At 37.8% G+C, this 16,639-nt stretch overlaps 1 protein-coding gene across 8 annotated transcripts in view; it reads right to left on the bottom strand.

The window, feature by feature from the left end:
- LOC127435398 (protein phosphatase 1 regulatory subunit 12A-like) overlaps nt 1–15,731 on the bottom strand; it is a 103,372-nt gene extending 87,641 nt beyond the window's left edge. For 4 of the 8 annotated variants that reach the window (XM_051688852.1, XM_051688855.1, XM_051688856.1 and 1 more), the window contains exon 1: nt 15,395–15,727. In XM_051688852.1, the coding sequence (XP_051544812.1) occupies nt 15,395–15,631 (237 nt within the window). In that variant the 5' untranslated portion in view covers nt 15,632–15,727. Of the gene's footprint in view, nt 1–15,394 lie in introns of all 8 variants that reach the window. The other 4 variants (XM_051688858.1, XM_051688854.1, XM_051688853.1 and 1 more) reach the window with 4 other exon arrangements.
- Between the last annotated feature and the right edge of the window lie 908 nt (nt 15,732–16,639).

Below are 16,639 nucleotides of genomic sequence, written 5' to 3'. Positions count from 1 at the left end.
CTCGGAAAGTCGGATTTTCCAACTTCCTACTGGGAAAAGTGCAATGGAATCCCACTTGAAGTCATAATTACAACTTGGAAAGTCTGCGGAAATTTGAAACTCTGATTTCGCCGAGATGCAGGTGCGTGACGTCACACAAGCTTGTCGGCACCCAGGAAGATGTACAAAATAAGTGATTAACATTCACTTTTATTAAATAATATCAATAAATTAATGAAGGAATTTAAGTTCCTACATTACATGATATTAAAGCTTGCTTAAATGTTAGCAGAGTAGTAGGTGTTCTAAACATGGTAAATTATACTCTCTCTCTATATATTGAGGGATGTAGCTAACGCAGTGTTAACTTTGTGAGAGATTGAGGGGACAGGGCATGTAGTGACAAATTGTTGTTCCCATGTTACCTTTTTGCTTGTTATAAACAATGACATGACAGGCCACATAAAGATATGTAGCTAATATATATATATATATATATATATATATAGTTACGTTACATCAACGTTAGCTAATGTCAGCTCCGACACACGCCACGGTAACGCTCCCTCACTTGGGTGAGAAAGCAAGAGATGTGACTGCAGAGAGTAAAGTAAATTTACATATTAAATAGGCTGCTTTGCTTATGTTTGGCATTCATCTATTTACGAGATTTAGCTATGTGGTTAGCAAATTGCACACATTTATACAAGGCTTCTTGTTGGTTCAAAAAACAACAACAAAACTTAATATATTGTTTAAGAAAAGAGAGAAAATTGAAGACTTAAGTATTAAATAATTGTTTGAAATATTCTGTACTTAATGATGGTTTCTAGGGGAAGAGTCTTCCAGAAAACCTGAAGCGATGCTTGCACAAAAATGTTATTGTTTTAGATGGATTGTAAAACTTGGAAAAGGAGTGTTGAATAAAGATGGATAAGTTGATTTCAGCTCCTTAGTGTTTGTTTGTATTTGTTTGCTCATAGAAAACAAAGGAAATTTACACATAAAATTCACCTCTGCAGTGCCTTTTGATTGTTTTATCAAGACATTTCTCATGGTACACTGATACACACACACAAACATATATATGGCAATAAAAGAGATGAATGAAGAGGAATCTTCATTTGATTCCTGTGGGTGTTTTTATGGGAATTTGGACCTTTCAGATTAATTTGAGGAGTGCCTATGGTTTGCATGTTCCACATACATACATATATATGAGATTCAGGTTTTGACACTTGCCAGTTGAGGGACTTGTACACAACTATTACACAAGGTGTAAACATTCACCGATGCTCAAGACGACACCACACTACTATATGCATACTACAGTTGTGCTCAATTTTGCATACCCAGGCAGAAATTGTGAAATTTTGGCAATGATTTTGAAAATATGACTGATCATGAAAAAAAAAAAAAAAAACTTTTAAGGATCTTTATCTAAAGATTTATTAAATTGCAATTAGTGTCTGTGTATAAATAGTCAGTGAGTTTGTTAGCTCTCACATGGATGCACTGAGCAGGCTAGATACTGAGACATGGGGAGCAGAAAAGAACTGTCAAAAGACTTGCATAACAAGGTAATGAAACTTTATAAAGATGGAAAAGGATATAAAATGATATCCAAAGTCTTGAAAACAGCAGTCAGTACTGTTCAATCACTTATTAAGAAGTGGAAAATTCGGGGATCTCTTGATACCAAGCCAAGGTCAGGTAGACCAAGAAAGATTTCAGCCACAACTGCCAGAAGAATTGTTCAGGATACAAAGAAAAACCCACAGGTAACCTCAGGAGAAATACAGGCTGCTCTGGAAAAAGACGGTGTGGTTGTTTCAAGGAGCACAATACGACGATACTTGAACAAAAATGAGCTGCATGGTCGAGTTGCTAGAAAGAAGCCTTTACTGCGACAATGCCACAAAAAAGCCCGGTTACAATATGCCCGACAACACCTTGACACGCCTCACAGCTTCTGGCACACTGTAATTTGGAGTGATGAGACCAAAATAGAGCTTTATGGTCACAACCATAAGCGCTATGTTTGGAGAGGGGTCAACCAGGCCTATAGTGAAAAGAATACCATCCACACTGTGAAGCATGATGGTGGCTCACTGATGTTTTAGGGGTGTTTGAGCTCTAAAGGCACAGGGAATCTTGTGAAAATTGATGGCAAAATGAATGCAGCATGTTATCAGAAAATACTGGCAGACAATTTGCAAGGTGAAGGTTCTGGAGTGGCCATCACAGTCTCCTGACCTTAATATCATCGACCCACTCTGGGCAGATCTCAAACGTGCGGTTCATTTAAGACGACCAAAGACTTTGCATGACCTGGAGGCATTTTGCCAAGACGAATGGGCAGCTATACCACCTGCAAGAATTTGGGGCCTCATAGACAACTATTACAAAAGACTGCACGCTGTCATTGATGCTAAAGGGGCAATACACAGTATTAAGAACTAAGGGTATGCAGACTTTTGAACAGGGGTCATTTCATTTTTTATTTTGTTGCCATGTTTTGTTTTATGATTGTGCCATTCTGTTATAACCTACAGTTGAATATGAATCCCATAAGAAATAATAGAAATGTGTTTTGCACTGCTCACTCATGTTTTCTTTAAAAATGGTACATATATTACCAATTCTCCAAGGGTTTTCAAACTTCTGAGCACAACTGTATGTATTGTATTTACTTATGTAAATATTTGCTTATGTAGATTCTTAAGAGCAGTACTAAATAATAATAAAAAAATGTTGTATCTCTTATATTTGTATAAATTATGAAAGGGGTGTGAACACTGATGAGACAAAAGGGGAATGCAAACTTGCGTATCTTCAACTATACTGTTTATTAAACCTCCAATTAATGGGTTATCAGCTGTCTTCCTTTTCACCTGCTTTCAATCTTGTTTCTGAACAACAATCTAAATCGAGCAATTATATGATCTGGCGACTAAAAACAGCCATTTGGCTCCCTAATTTTCCAGTTAAGGAGCCAACGGCTCCCAAGTCATTTATTTAGTCTGGAGCCCTGATATACATAAGAAGCAACATATAATATATTTAGACTTGCTTTCAGAGAATATATCTTTAATATAAGTATATTTTGACTTTTCTGCACTGGCAGAAGTATAACCAAGTGAAAAAATACACATACACAAAATACACTTATATTCAAGATACACTCTGTCTAAATACCTTATGTTGCTTCTCAAGTAAAAGTATCTTGTTTTAAGGATTTTTAGACCATTTTAAATGGAAAACCAGACAAAGCACAAGCTGAAGAGTCGGTTAAGAGCTAATTATTAATCGTAGCAATAATCGTCCAAATAGTTGAATAATTGTTCTAATAATCGTTAGATTAGTCGATTATCAAAATAATCGTTAGTTGCAGCCCTATTTTGAAAAATAGTCACAGTTCAAATCGCAATATGATAAACAAACAAAAAATGGTAATGCCAAAAGGCTACTGAGGTTTTCAGTCCTCTTAAAAAGAACCAAACTGAGACCTTTTTTTACACTCACTCACTCACCCACAAACAAATAAATATATAAACAGTGAAACAAAAACAAAAATACTGTCTTAATATTCAAATTGTACCCATCCACCGTGTACCTGTTTTTGTCCATTTTGTGATAGGGTCTCAGTCAACTAATCATCATCATTATAGTTTTTGAAACCCAGTCAGATTGATTATTAGGGATGCTCCAATCAGGATTTTAACATCTGATAATGATCTCCAATTCTCTAATTTTCTTTTCATCTAATCGTCCGATGCTGATCATTTAACTTTTTACCAGCAGCTATTCATATTAAGGCGTCAACATCAGCGCCGAGCGCCGCTTTGAACTCCACATGAAGTGTTTGCAAACGTCTCGTTCTGCTTTTTTGTTATAGTAAAGACTTGACATGCTTCTGTGGTAATTCAATCGCGCCTTACAGAGTCCGCAAAGTACTTGATATATCCCATCTGGGCTTGTTTTGTACAACAAATAGCATTGAGAGGTCCTTTCCCCATCACTTGATCACTGACACGGCTGTTGTGCATGTTTGTGGTGAGTGCGTCAGTGTAATGACTCCGGGCGGACACATCACAAAGGTTCGACCCTTCTTCGACCAGTGTATATGCTAGCTTATGCTTATTAACGGTAAATGTGTAAATCGCGATTGAGGAAAAATGAACGCGTTAAACTTTGAAAATTAATCGTACAGGTTAACGCGTTAACTTTGACAGCTCTAGTAAACACATTTGAATTGGATAAAAAAAAAATGTCAGATGGGGGATGGCGCTTGTCAATAATTCAGCAGAATGGGGTCGATTACAGAAACATTTGGAAGCAAAATGTCAACTTATTAGGTATCATCAACGTATAAATCCAAATCATGGGTCACGTTTCAAAAGACATCCAGCATCATGAGAGACCGAAGCAGCTTGTTTAATTTCAAATTCTCATAGGTGATTTTCTTTGCGTTTATTTAGTAAAATCTGGAGACAGGGATCGAAAGTAGCAGTTCTCAACAGTGGATCACATGTCTGTTCAGATTGGGTCTCAGACAGCAGGGAAAGAACAATGCTAAAAGCAAATATTAAAACACAACTTAAAATAATGCATTGCTAACGTTGTAAATGTCAAAGGCTGTGCGTCTAATCAAACACTAAAATATGCTGTCAACTTGGTAGAAGCTTGACAAATTAGATACTAACAATGACAGTTTGCATGACATGCCATCACCCTTGACCTAGTCGACAAAAAATACAAGTTTACACAAGTTGTGCCAACCACAATGCATTTTGGCAGGAGCATGAAACCATTCAATTTTGCACAAACCAATTTTAGCAACTTGATGTCCAATGTAAAATCTTGGCTCTGAAGCAAAACTAGTTGAGAGCATCAATGCAATATTGTGAGAGAGAATCACAATATCAATATTTGATTGAAGACTGCTGAAAAAAAAGTTTACGTTGTGTGCAGGTGTGCTTTCTCACATGCACAGCCCTACACACACTTCCTAAGGATTAAACACAAGAGCTCACTGGGCTTTCCATGCTGACTCACAACATACAGAAAAAACAAGACCTCTCACGAACAAAAGTTTAAAATCACAATCAATTCTGAGCAGTGCGCCATGAGGATCTTCAGCAGATATCAGCTCTGACATGCAAACTGGGCGGCTCAGACTAGGGTTGCCACGATGTAAGGTGTTACCGGTTTTACTCTGTACAAGGGACAACACCGTGTGAAAGTTTATACCGGGTAAAAGGGGGAAACATTATGAATGGAACTTCCAATATCAATACAATAGCCTAATGAATAGAATAGCCTTAATTAAGAATAGTTGCCTATTGAAAAGTTTGCTACCCATGATAAATGAACCTAAATAACGCATTGAAAGCCAGATGTTCTTTAACAACGTATCAAATTACACAGGCAGCAAAGAACACGCACTGACAGAAGACGTTTATTTGCAGGTAGCGAATATAATGTGCATGGTGGGTAACTAAGACGTTTCGGATTCGGAATGACACAAGAAATGCTGTTAGACACACAGACGTGCTTGAAGAAACACGCTTTATTATATTTCTAAGAACAGATGACAGAAAAGCCATCTATGCGCATGTCTGACGCGCTGTTTGTTCGGAGGCGTGCAGTCTTGTGGAACACGCATATGTAAAGGGTTCTCTTTCTTTGTTGTCTTCTGAAATTTTTTTGCAAGAATAGTATCATCTATGAGAATTCTGCAAATGACCTCAGCTCTGAGTTCAGTACGCTTTATTTCCACAGAGCAGTTCGTTGTGAAAGCAACTCTGCAGGGTCACTTTTTATATAGCCGATACATCTGTGATTAAATCACAAAATAATACAAAAACACGTTCACCTCTCATTTCAGTGATTATTCTCATCATTATAATTATTGTTTACATTTATAATTGTTTTTAGATCTTAATATGTATTCGTAATTTTCCACCTGTTGTCATAGACGGATACTTGCCTGACAGTAAATGGAAAGGTGGTTATATATGATTTTTTTTTCTGACCACTTCATTATTTTAATTGCCTTTTCGTTTCATTTCTTTGATTTAAGTTTTTAATTTTTGATGCAAGTCACTAAAGCAAGAATATTCACCAACCCTTCCGAAGCAGCTAAACTGGGTCCTGGGATGAATGGTAATAAAACACCAACATTAAACCCGCAATAACACACAGTAAGTGATGTATTTGCCCGGACAAAGAAAAACGCAACTGGTAGCCCATGATGAAGAGAATGCACGTATGAAGTAGATTCATTGCCAAAGAGATGATGACCTTCACATCTGTTTTAAAAGCATATTTCAAAAAGTTGAACACCACACATTTTAATTGCACTTAATTTTTTTCAGTTTTATTTGAATTTTTAGTTACATAAAAAAGTTCAAAGTTTGAAATTAAGCTGCCTTGCGTTACTGTGTAGGCTATTGCTTAACAAAAATTACCCCATAGTACCACTTAGCGTCCAACCAAAAGTAATACCGGTGTTAGTCGGTTTGAATGTAAACACCGCACCGGTGTGAAAATTATGATATCGTGGCAAGTCTAGCTCAGACACAGATGGGACTCTTTGGATTGGCCTATTGTGTGTTGAGACAATTTTGTGTGAGTGCTATGCACGATGACAGAGACGTTAACTTCAAACGGCAAAACATTGTGACAACATTTTACATCAAGATAGAGTCTAAGCTGTCAAGTTGGGTCTGAAGGTGGTCGCACACCAGACGAGAAGTGCCACGCCACGGCGCAGCTAGGACACGGAACAGGTATCAAACAAAGGGCACGTCAATGCGGTTCACGTGGCAGATAGTACACACAAAAGTTAGCAAGGTTTTTCCCCTTCTTAAAGAATGAACAAGGCTGGAGTAAGCAATATATGTCCATTGATAACAGTTTGGGTCAAATTTAATGGAAAATATTCGAGTTGCGCTCCATGGAGAGGCAGAAATTTGAGCAGCCTCCGGATTTGTAGGTGTGCATACATTCATAGAAAACAATTGTTTCAAATTTTAGAACACGCCATATTGTCTGCCAGACGCCTCCGGTGTGCGACCCCCTAGGAGACAGTATTTACTTGTGCTTGGTGTTGCTTTGCTATTTTGCTTGCTAATTTTATCAATTAATTTTATTTAATTGTAAAGACAAGAATAAACCGGCATGACCTGGGAGGTGTCGCTTGTTTTGGTGGTGGGGGGGTGTAAGTGACAGCTGAGGAATTCTGAGTCTGCATGGTTTCCAATGTGAGACACGCCAGGAATGCAGGCACAGGACGACACAGCCGCAACCCTTCCCACCCGACATATAACCACATATTTTCACCTACCTTACAACTCAAAACAACCTAAAGCCTGACCTCACAGATGAAAGCAATGCAGACAATTCCACCAATGTCGTAAGTGACACGTCTTTGACTAAAAATGTTGCCGCCAGAATCTGCTTCCATATCAAAGCAAACAGACTTCAAAATGACATAGGTAAAGCCTACATTTGAAAAATACTGCACTTATGAAACACACATTCTTGGAAAATGTGAAGGAACAGTCTTTGAGACACCAACGCTTCAGGCCTCAGGCGCAATCTGCTGTTTCTCGCCCCCATTTGCATACCGCCTCCACAAAGCCATTCAGCCACTTGATAAATTCAGCCATTTACTTAACTGGTTAACGAGAATATTTATTTTTTTAAATATGGCACAAAAAAAAAAAAAAAGGTAAACCAAATTCTGTCTTCCTGTCTGGGACATATTTCATCCCAAATCTGAATAAAATAGGCTAATTATATTTAGGCCATGTCCACATTAATCAATTTTCATTTGAAAATGCAATGATTTTGCTACATTTACAACTCTCATCCAAGCTTGAGGCCACAACATTAACCTGTTTTTGCTTGAAAACACCATTTTCAGTTTCCTAATGACAGGGTTTGCCAAAATATGTGGTAATGCAATGTGTTTTCGAAACGGTCCGTTTTCAGCAGGGGAAAACATATTAGTGTGGCCAGAGACTTACGAAAAACACTATTACCATATACAAGTTTTCAAATTAAAACAGATTAGGTGAACGTGGCTTTACCGTAAATAAAAATGTTGCCAATTTTAAGGATTTTTTTGCAGTGACATTATTTTCATTGCATTTAGGCCCATTTTCCTTCCACATTCTCATTTACGTAATTAGTTCATTCTCTCGCCAGCTCGTGTATTTGTTACATTCATGCACTACAGTGGAAAAAGAAGCTTTAACCATGCAACAGGCCCTTATCAGCACAGAACGGCACGGTTTCGCAACAAGAACCATTTGGCCCAATGGTGGAAAAGTGGCTTTTGTTAAAAACTGTTTCAAGGGTGTTGAAAGACAATGTCAGTACAAAAAAAAATCCCAAAAATAGGGTTAATTTTCAAAGCAAAATTACTTATATATATATATATATATGATATGATACAGACATGTTCTTGACAGGCTTTTTGAGGTTCACCTTTCTATGTATGGTTAATCTTTTTAAATGCTTTTTTTGCCATTTCAACATAAAAGTTGAGAGAGACAGGAAGTTAGGGGGGAGAAATGGAGTTGTCCGAAACAACGTGGACAGTTTCTAAGTTCAAATCAATCACATCACAAACCCATGGCAGGTTTCTTAACTTCAAAGTCGAGCAGAATGTGGGTTGGATGGGTGCTAAAATTAGCGTTCTGCACTTGCCTGCAGGCCAGTCTGCACATGGTATTTTTAAACCAAGCCATACTGCTACAACTGTCACTGGAACCAGCACACGGTGTCCCTCCCTGGATAAACAGCAGTGCGCTCAAGGTGAGGACACTACCTGTCACTAAAAGGTAGTGACCTCTACCTTTAAAAGAGACACCACAAAAGAGAAACAGGTATGCTTAAAGATTACATAGTCCCAATCGGGCCCCTATATAACCTTCAGTACACTACCCTATGTATCTACCCAAACACTTTTAATCTTCAACATAGCTTAAGGTTTTAGCTAAACAGAGTGGTCAATACATTACTTTTGATTCACATTTTTACAACTATGTCTTTTGTTGTCATATTGACAGCTGGAAATAAACTTATGTAACTTGAATACTTCAAAACACAACACTCCAATTGCACATACCTAAAGTCAAGTTGTATTTCCTACGCTCAACCTCCTACACATATTTCAAAGCACCTTTCTTAATGAATGACCCCATTTTCTGTCAATATACTGTAAAATATGATTACATAGATCATATAAAGGCCTGGACATATAAAAAAAGTCTAAATGAGATTCCTTTTAATACCCCTAAATAAGCAACTGCAATCCTACATACCTAAAATCAAGTTGCGAATTGTAAACCACCATTCCGATCATGTAAAGTGCAAACTGACAGAAAATAAATGCACAATAAGAGCACAAACACCGCATTTAAACAGGAACCCTTATAAATGTGTAATGAATTATTCTAAAGCTAAATTGAGTAACGCCCAGTCGCATAGCTTCTGAAATGTTTCTCAAGCAGCTTGTAACGTGTCTGTTTCCACAAGTTTAGGTCCATAAAGACTTAACATGGCACGTCATGGCACGGTGCAACTGTGAATCCATTTCCTTCCTTTTAGTTTGAACGGTTGTTTATCCTTTGTCGTGAGTGTCAATGATCCTAGCAAACGCTGATTTGTTTGAGCAAATACTGTATGTACACAAGAGGGCAGGTCCTCACATCAGTGGTTCTCAAATGGTTTTGCTTCAAGACTTAGGCAAGATTTTACATTGGACATTAAGTGCTGACCCAACAGAGTACCAAAATTGTTTAATCACACAAGTCAACAAAAATGTCTTTACAATAAAACACTGAAATGTATTAATATTTCCATGAACTACATAGACCCAACATTATGCAAAATTATTAACGTGACAAAGGGTGAATATGAAAATTGACAACTCTGCAACACAAATAACAGCAGAAGCGTGACTATAATTAGACTAACACATGGAACCAACACTGGGTCAAATATTGTATTAGTATAAGCCATGTTAGCAGATGACAGATGAATTCACATCAAAATAATGCAGTTTGTTTGGCTATATAGCCCTTAACACCAACAACAAAAATATAAGTAAAGCGTTCTCCCCAACATAATTTCATTGCCTAGTTGATTGAAAAATTAAAGCCTATTTACACTCAAATTTATTTCTGCTGCTTGTTCAATGTACTTAATTAGAATGAACTAAGGCAACACAATTCTAAAACATCGTCACAACTTAATTTTTACTGTGTTCTATACATTTAAGTTTGTAAAATGGAAGTTTATTTAATCCACTTGAGTTGGGACTACATGAATACTTTTTGGCGTTAATGACCACGTTTACATGCACTTAAGAAAACGGCTATTCCGGGGGTTTTTAAGAAAGCGGCGTTCTGAAAAGTCATGTAAACGAGAACACTGATTGCCTTACTCCATTTAAGGAATTAAAAGAAAGCGGTTTAACACACATGGGTTTCTCCTGGAGAACGCAGCTTAATGTGGCCATGTAAACGCATAAGCAGCGTTGTTACATTTTTTTTGAAGAGTGCGCATGTAGGTGAACAGACTGAATAACAAACGTCGTAGGATGGAGCCCAATAACAAAACAACATAGTGGAAAGATTTCAACATTTTTGGGATAACAGTGGGAAAAGCACATGCTCCATAAACTACACCCATTTGTAGACACCATTGTAAAATATTGACGGTCCCTCACGTTCGCGTATATGCACTCTTACATCGAGGAAATCCTGGAGTTTTATGTTAGCGGAAAACCCCATTATTTCAGCACGATTCCACTGCATATCACAATGGAAAGTTAAGGAAACAAACAAAGCAACAACTCTGGAATATCTGGAAAAAAAGCAAAGCAACAGGGAATAAAAACGGGGAATGAAGTCTGCCTCGGATACTATGTTTGTTACTTACACAAACGTTGCAGGAAAATTACATTGCTGTGGAGAAAGCTGCCTACTGACTGAGCCGCATGATTAAGCCGCTTATACAGTGCATGTAAACAGGAATGCTGTTTTCTCACAATAATCCGCTTTCTCGCAATAAGCCGCTTTCTTGTGTCCATATAAACGCAGTCAATATAGCACTGATGATATGGTTATATCATGTTGGCATGGTTAGCTGCATGTCAATTTGCTGCATTAACATTTAGCACTGTTTATCCCTCCATGACCAGAGGTTGCGCTTTTTTTTTTATTTGTCAAAATGAAAGCATTTTGAATTATCCGTCACTGTTTCAAAAAACATTATTTGCTAAATAACTGAATTTTCTTCTAACGCAGTAACTCGACCATAACACAACAAATCTGTGACCCACCAGTTGAGAACTAATGCTACAGATTGAACCTAATTTTTTAAAATTTATATAATGTATAGGGATACACCGATACCACTTTTTCTCTTCCGATCCGATACTGGAAATCTCAGTATTGGCCGATACCGATCCAATACCACTGTTGTTTTTTTTGCATAATCAGTTTAGAATATCTTTACATTATTGTGTTGAACTAATTGGGAGTACTCTTTAATATGTAAAGAAACACAAACCTCTAACTACACATTATTTCAATATAAATGTATAGCTTATTAAGAAACACTTTATTATTAACTAGTACACTGGATAATGTAGCAGCAAAATTAAAATTAAATTTTTTTTTTATGTTTCAACTTGCATCTGGACTTTAAAGGATTCAGATCTCTCTTATGTTCAATTTAGTTGTAAGACATCAGTCCAATTTTCATTCACACAGTTATTTTTTGAAACCCATTCAACTTAAATATTGTTATAAATTGTAAACAAATACTAAAGACAATAATAATAATAATAAATTGTTATTAATATTATTATTATTGACTTTTAATTTAATTTAAATACAACAGTAATATATTTAAACTGTGCACTTTTTAAACCCTCACGCTTTTATTTTGACATTCTGAACTCTCCAGGAAGTCCTATAATTTGTAGTTTAATTTGCTTCTTATTCAAATTCTGGTAAAATGCACCTCCGGTGCCATTCTAAATGTATATTATAAGTGAACCGAACTATTGAGCATCTACATCTGAGATGCTGTTTTTGAGTAGCGCTCAAATATTGCGCACCGACGAGCGCATCACCAGCCTGTGCGTGAGAACAGAGCAGCACCATTCACTAATGCGCTGGAGCGGAGCATACTGTATATTTACTTATTAAACACAGCCTTTTGTGATTCACAGAGCTATCACACATCTTCAAGTGGCTTTGAATAAAATGCAAATGAGTCATTAACTACTTTACTGGAGTTTTTATGGTTCTTTTATGTCATTTTTGGAGCTTGACAGTAACGAACATGACTAACACACAGTATCGGATTTGGATCGGGCTCGTCGGACCGATACCCGATCCGTCTAAAAGCTTCAGTATCAGAGCCAATACCGATCCAGGTATCGGATCGGTGCATCCCTAATAATGTACGCACTGGATAACTTCAGCACTGCTAGACCTGTCTGTCTTTAATAGTAAGATCACCATTAAAAACAAATCCTTTATCCACATAACAATCATATATAACCTTATTGCCTGATAGTCACATGACAAACTCTCCGCTCCCTCACAAGACAACATATACAAACACACACTAGATCGACCCGAGAGAAGCCTCTCCAGTCATGGTAAGATCTCAAGAGCAGCATCCAAATTCTTTCCTCTCCCAGCCTGAACAGCAGCCCAAAAAAAGGCAAGTGCTTTTAAACCGGTGAGGCTGTACTGAGAACCTCCTGTAGTCCTATCAAACCCAGAAGAGTTTTGAAATTGTAAATATATTGTGATGTATAATTACTCATATCATGATATAAGATTTTGGTCATATCGCCCACTATTAATATAATGAAAACTGCTAGTTTCATTTTGCATTACTTCACCAAACATCAGTGCTAATCAATTCATTTAATCGCAACACATTGAACGTGATGTCCAAAAATGGACAGCACACTGGGTTTTGAGACAATGCATATGTACTCACAGGTAAATATAAATTGGTTTGCAAATGCTAAATATATCTTTGCCAGAATCATTAGTGTGTTAAACAGTTATAAGAGCTAAAACTTAAACCACAGTGACATCTTTCACAGATGTTTAGTCAAGCCAAGCACATTCCCTTGAAAGTCTAAATCGTGTACAAAAAACACATCCCCCTAGCAAAATTTTAGGAAAGTGGTTCTTAACAAGAAGCAACTTCCATCCTGTTTATGTTGATACTGCGTGCCGTTACGCTCTTCAGACAAGACATCAGGCATTCTGACAATCAATCGTCATTAATATGACCTTACATCAAGACTTCAACCTTAACTGATGTGGTGTAATACTGTCGCACTGCCCTATTTTTGCTCAACCGCAGAATGTCTGAGAACTTGCAGAAAAATTAATTGTTAGCAATTCTAATGCCACATCCAAACAAATTCATCAAAAGCTCCAGGTGCATTCATGTACCGAGATGTTTTATATTAAACTTCCAACCCAGAAATTATATTGGTCACATTTTACAATACGGTTGTATTCGTTAAGAATGGGTAAAAATACAGCAACTTGCAGGTCAACTGCATTTTACGCACTTTCAGTGTTATTCAACTGCATTTCAGACCAGCGGACCAAAAGAATATACGGAATATACACACACTGGTGGCCAAAGGTTTGGAATAATGAACAGATTTTGCTCTTATGGAAAGAAATTGGTAATTTTATTCACCAAAGTGGCATTCAACTGATCACAATGTATAGTCACGACATTAATAACGTGAAAAATTACTATTACAGTTTGAAGAAAATTCAGAACTTCCTAAGCTACTTCGAAGTGTTCTCATCAAAAAATCCCCCACGTAGAGCAATGTCAGCTTTGCAGATCTTTGGCATTCTAGCTGTCAGTTTGTCCAGATACTCAGGTGACATTTCACCCCACACTTCCTGTAGCACTTGCCATAGATGTGGCTGTCTTATCGGGCACTTCTCACGCACCTTACAGTCTAGCTGATCCCACAAAAGCTCAGTGGGTTTAAGATCCATAACACTCTTTTCCAATTATCTGTTGTCCAATGTCTGTGTTTCTTTGCCCACTCTAACCTTTTCTTTTTGTTTTTCTGTTTCAAAAGTGGCTTTTTCTTTGCAATTCTTCCCATAAGGCCTGCACCCCTGAGTCTTCTCTTTACTGTTGTACATGAAACTGGTGTTGAGTGGGTAGAATTCAATGAAGCTGTCAGCTGAGGACATGTGAGGTGTCTATTTCTCAAACTAGAGACTCTGATGTACTTATCCTCTTGTTTAGTTGTACATCTGGCCTTCCACATCTCTTTCTGTCCTTGTTAGAGCCAGTTGTCCTTCGTCTTTGAAGACTGTAATGTACACCTTTGTATGAAGTCTTCAGTTTTTTGGCAATTTCAAGCATTGTATAGCCTTCATTCCTCAAAACAATGATTGACTGAGTTTCTAGAGAAAGCTGTTTCATTTTTGCCATTTTTTACCTAATATTGACCTTAAGACATGCCAGTCTATTGCATACTGTGGCAACTCAAAAACAAAGACAATGTTAAGCTTCGTTTAAAGAAGCAAATATCTTTCACCTGTGTTTGATATAATGGCAAGTGATATTCTAGTACCAAATGAGTAATTTATCATGATTACTCAATGATAAGGTGTTGGAGTGATGGCTGCTGGAAATGGGGCCTGTCTAGATTTGATCAAAAATGACTTTTTTCAAATAGTGATGGTGCTGTTTATTACATCAGTAATGTCCTGACTATACTTTGTGATCAGTTTAATGCCACTTTGGTGAAAAAAGTACCAATTTCCTTCCGAAACAGCAAAATCTGTACATTATTCCAAACTTTTGGCCGCCAGAGTATATGATATCTACAATAAGATGCCCATTTATAAATACGGACTGCTATTTGTGTGTTTGGTGTTATCCGCTTGTCACGACTGAAATGCAGCACCTAGTGTTGTGATGATCAGACTGATCTGACTTTGAGCAGAGAGGCTAACTGGCTAAAGCAGCAGCTAGCTTCCAAAACACACCCGAGAATCAGACAGACAGTCCTCTTCCTGCCTTCACACGTTCAATTAAACAAACACACACACACACTCCACGATCATCGATCCAACACAATGTGCATTCAACAAACGTAAATATCCTGGATCTCTCGCTTAAGAGCCCGTTTAGCTTCAACGGCTACATGGATCTGCAAAAACAGCCCAATGATGATGATGATGGTGGAGATGATGATGATGATGATGATGATGATGTCGGTCTGAGTAAACACACATACACAAACCACCAGCGAGTCATCCGTGCACAACAGCCCCCGACCCGTCGCTCGGAGCCAGAACAAAGCCTATCTTACCTGGTGCAGGGCGGTGAGCCCGTCCACGTTAGCGTAGTTGATGTCCGCGCCGCGGTCGAGCATTCGCAGCACCTCCTCCGTGTCGCCGCTCGAGCAGGCGGCCAGAAACACGGCGCCATCGTCGAACTTCACCTTCGTCTTCTTCTTCTTCAGCACGGACGGCTCGAGGTCCGTCTCCGACCCTATCCACCTCTTCAGCTGCTCGTTCCTCTTCTGCTTGGCGTCCGCCATCTTCATCCCCTCGAGCCTGGCGCTTCTTATCGCTCTCCGATGAAAGATATACTTTATACTGCCACTATTCCACAGTGAGCGCGCTGCTGGGGCGTGGGAGGGGACGGGACGTCTTACGCCGAGATATCGCGAGATGATGCGACGTCATGCCCGGATCTGCAGCATGACGTCATCTTTGAGGGGGCACCAAAGCAATGGAAAAGAGTAACAACCATGCAGTTTAACACGATATTGATTTTAAAAAAAAACATTTGTTCTGCATTGTTAAATATTTGATTTACATGAACAATGTTTTAGATTCTTTAGATTCAGATTTGAGGTCTTTTTGGTCGAATTGTCTCACATTCTACACTCTCTTAAAGGAATATTCCCTGATCAATACAAGTTAAGCTCAATCGACAGCATTTTTTGGCATAATGTTGATTACCAACAAAATTCATTTTCACTCGTCCCTGGGGTGGAAAAAATCCGGGTTACAGATACTGCCACTATCTGCACTTACAATGGAAGTGAATGGGCCAATTTGTAAACGTTAAAATAGTCACTTTTTCAAAAGTATAGCCACAAGACGTAAACAAAATGTGTGTTAACACACTTACTAACCTTTTCTGTGTAAAGTTATGTATAATGTTACAACTTTGTTGCCATTATGACATAATGCTGTAAACCCTAAAATGACCGTAAAAATGATGATTTAAATGACAATTTTACAGCTTAATGCACAAATTTTAACAGAAGATTTAATGTAAGTGCTTTTATAAAATTATAAGCTTCACATTTCTGCCTTTAAACCCTCAGAATATTGGTCCATTTACTTCCATTGTAAGTGCCTCACTGTCACCTCGATTCAAATGAGGGGGGACGAGTCAAACATATTTTTTGTGGTAATCAACATTATGCCACAAGTGCTGGTGATTGAGCTTAACTTTCACTGAACACAGAGTATTCCTTTAAACTCATTAATAATGGCAAGAATGTCACATTTCTAAAACATTGTAACCTTGTTTTTCCTTC

Source organism: Myxocyprinus asiaticus, chromosome 45 (genome assembly GCF_019703515.2).
Source record: "Myxocyprinus asiaticus isolate MX2 ecotype Aquarium Trade chromosome 45, UBuf_Myxa_2, whole genome shotgun sequence".
NCBI classification, from domain to species: Eukaryota; Metazoa; Chordata; class Actinopteri; order Cypriniformes; family Catostomidae; genus Myxocyprinus; species Myxocyprinus asiaticus.
This window is presented reverse-complemented; position numbering and strand designations above follow the sequence as displayed.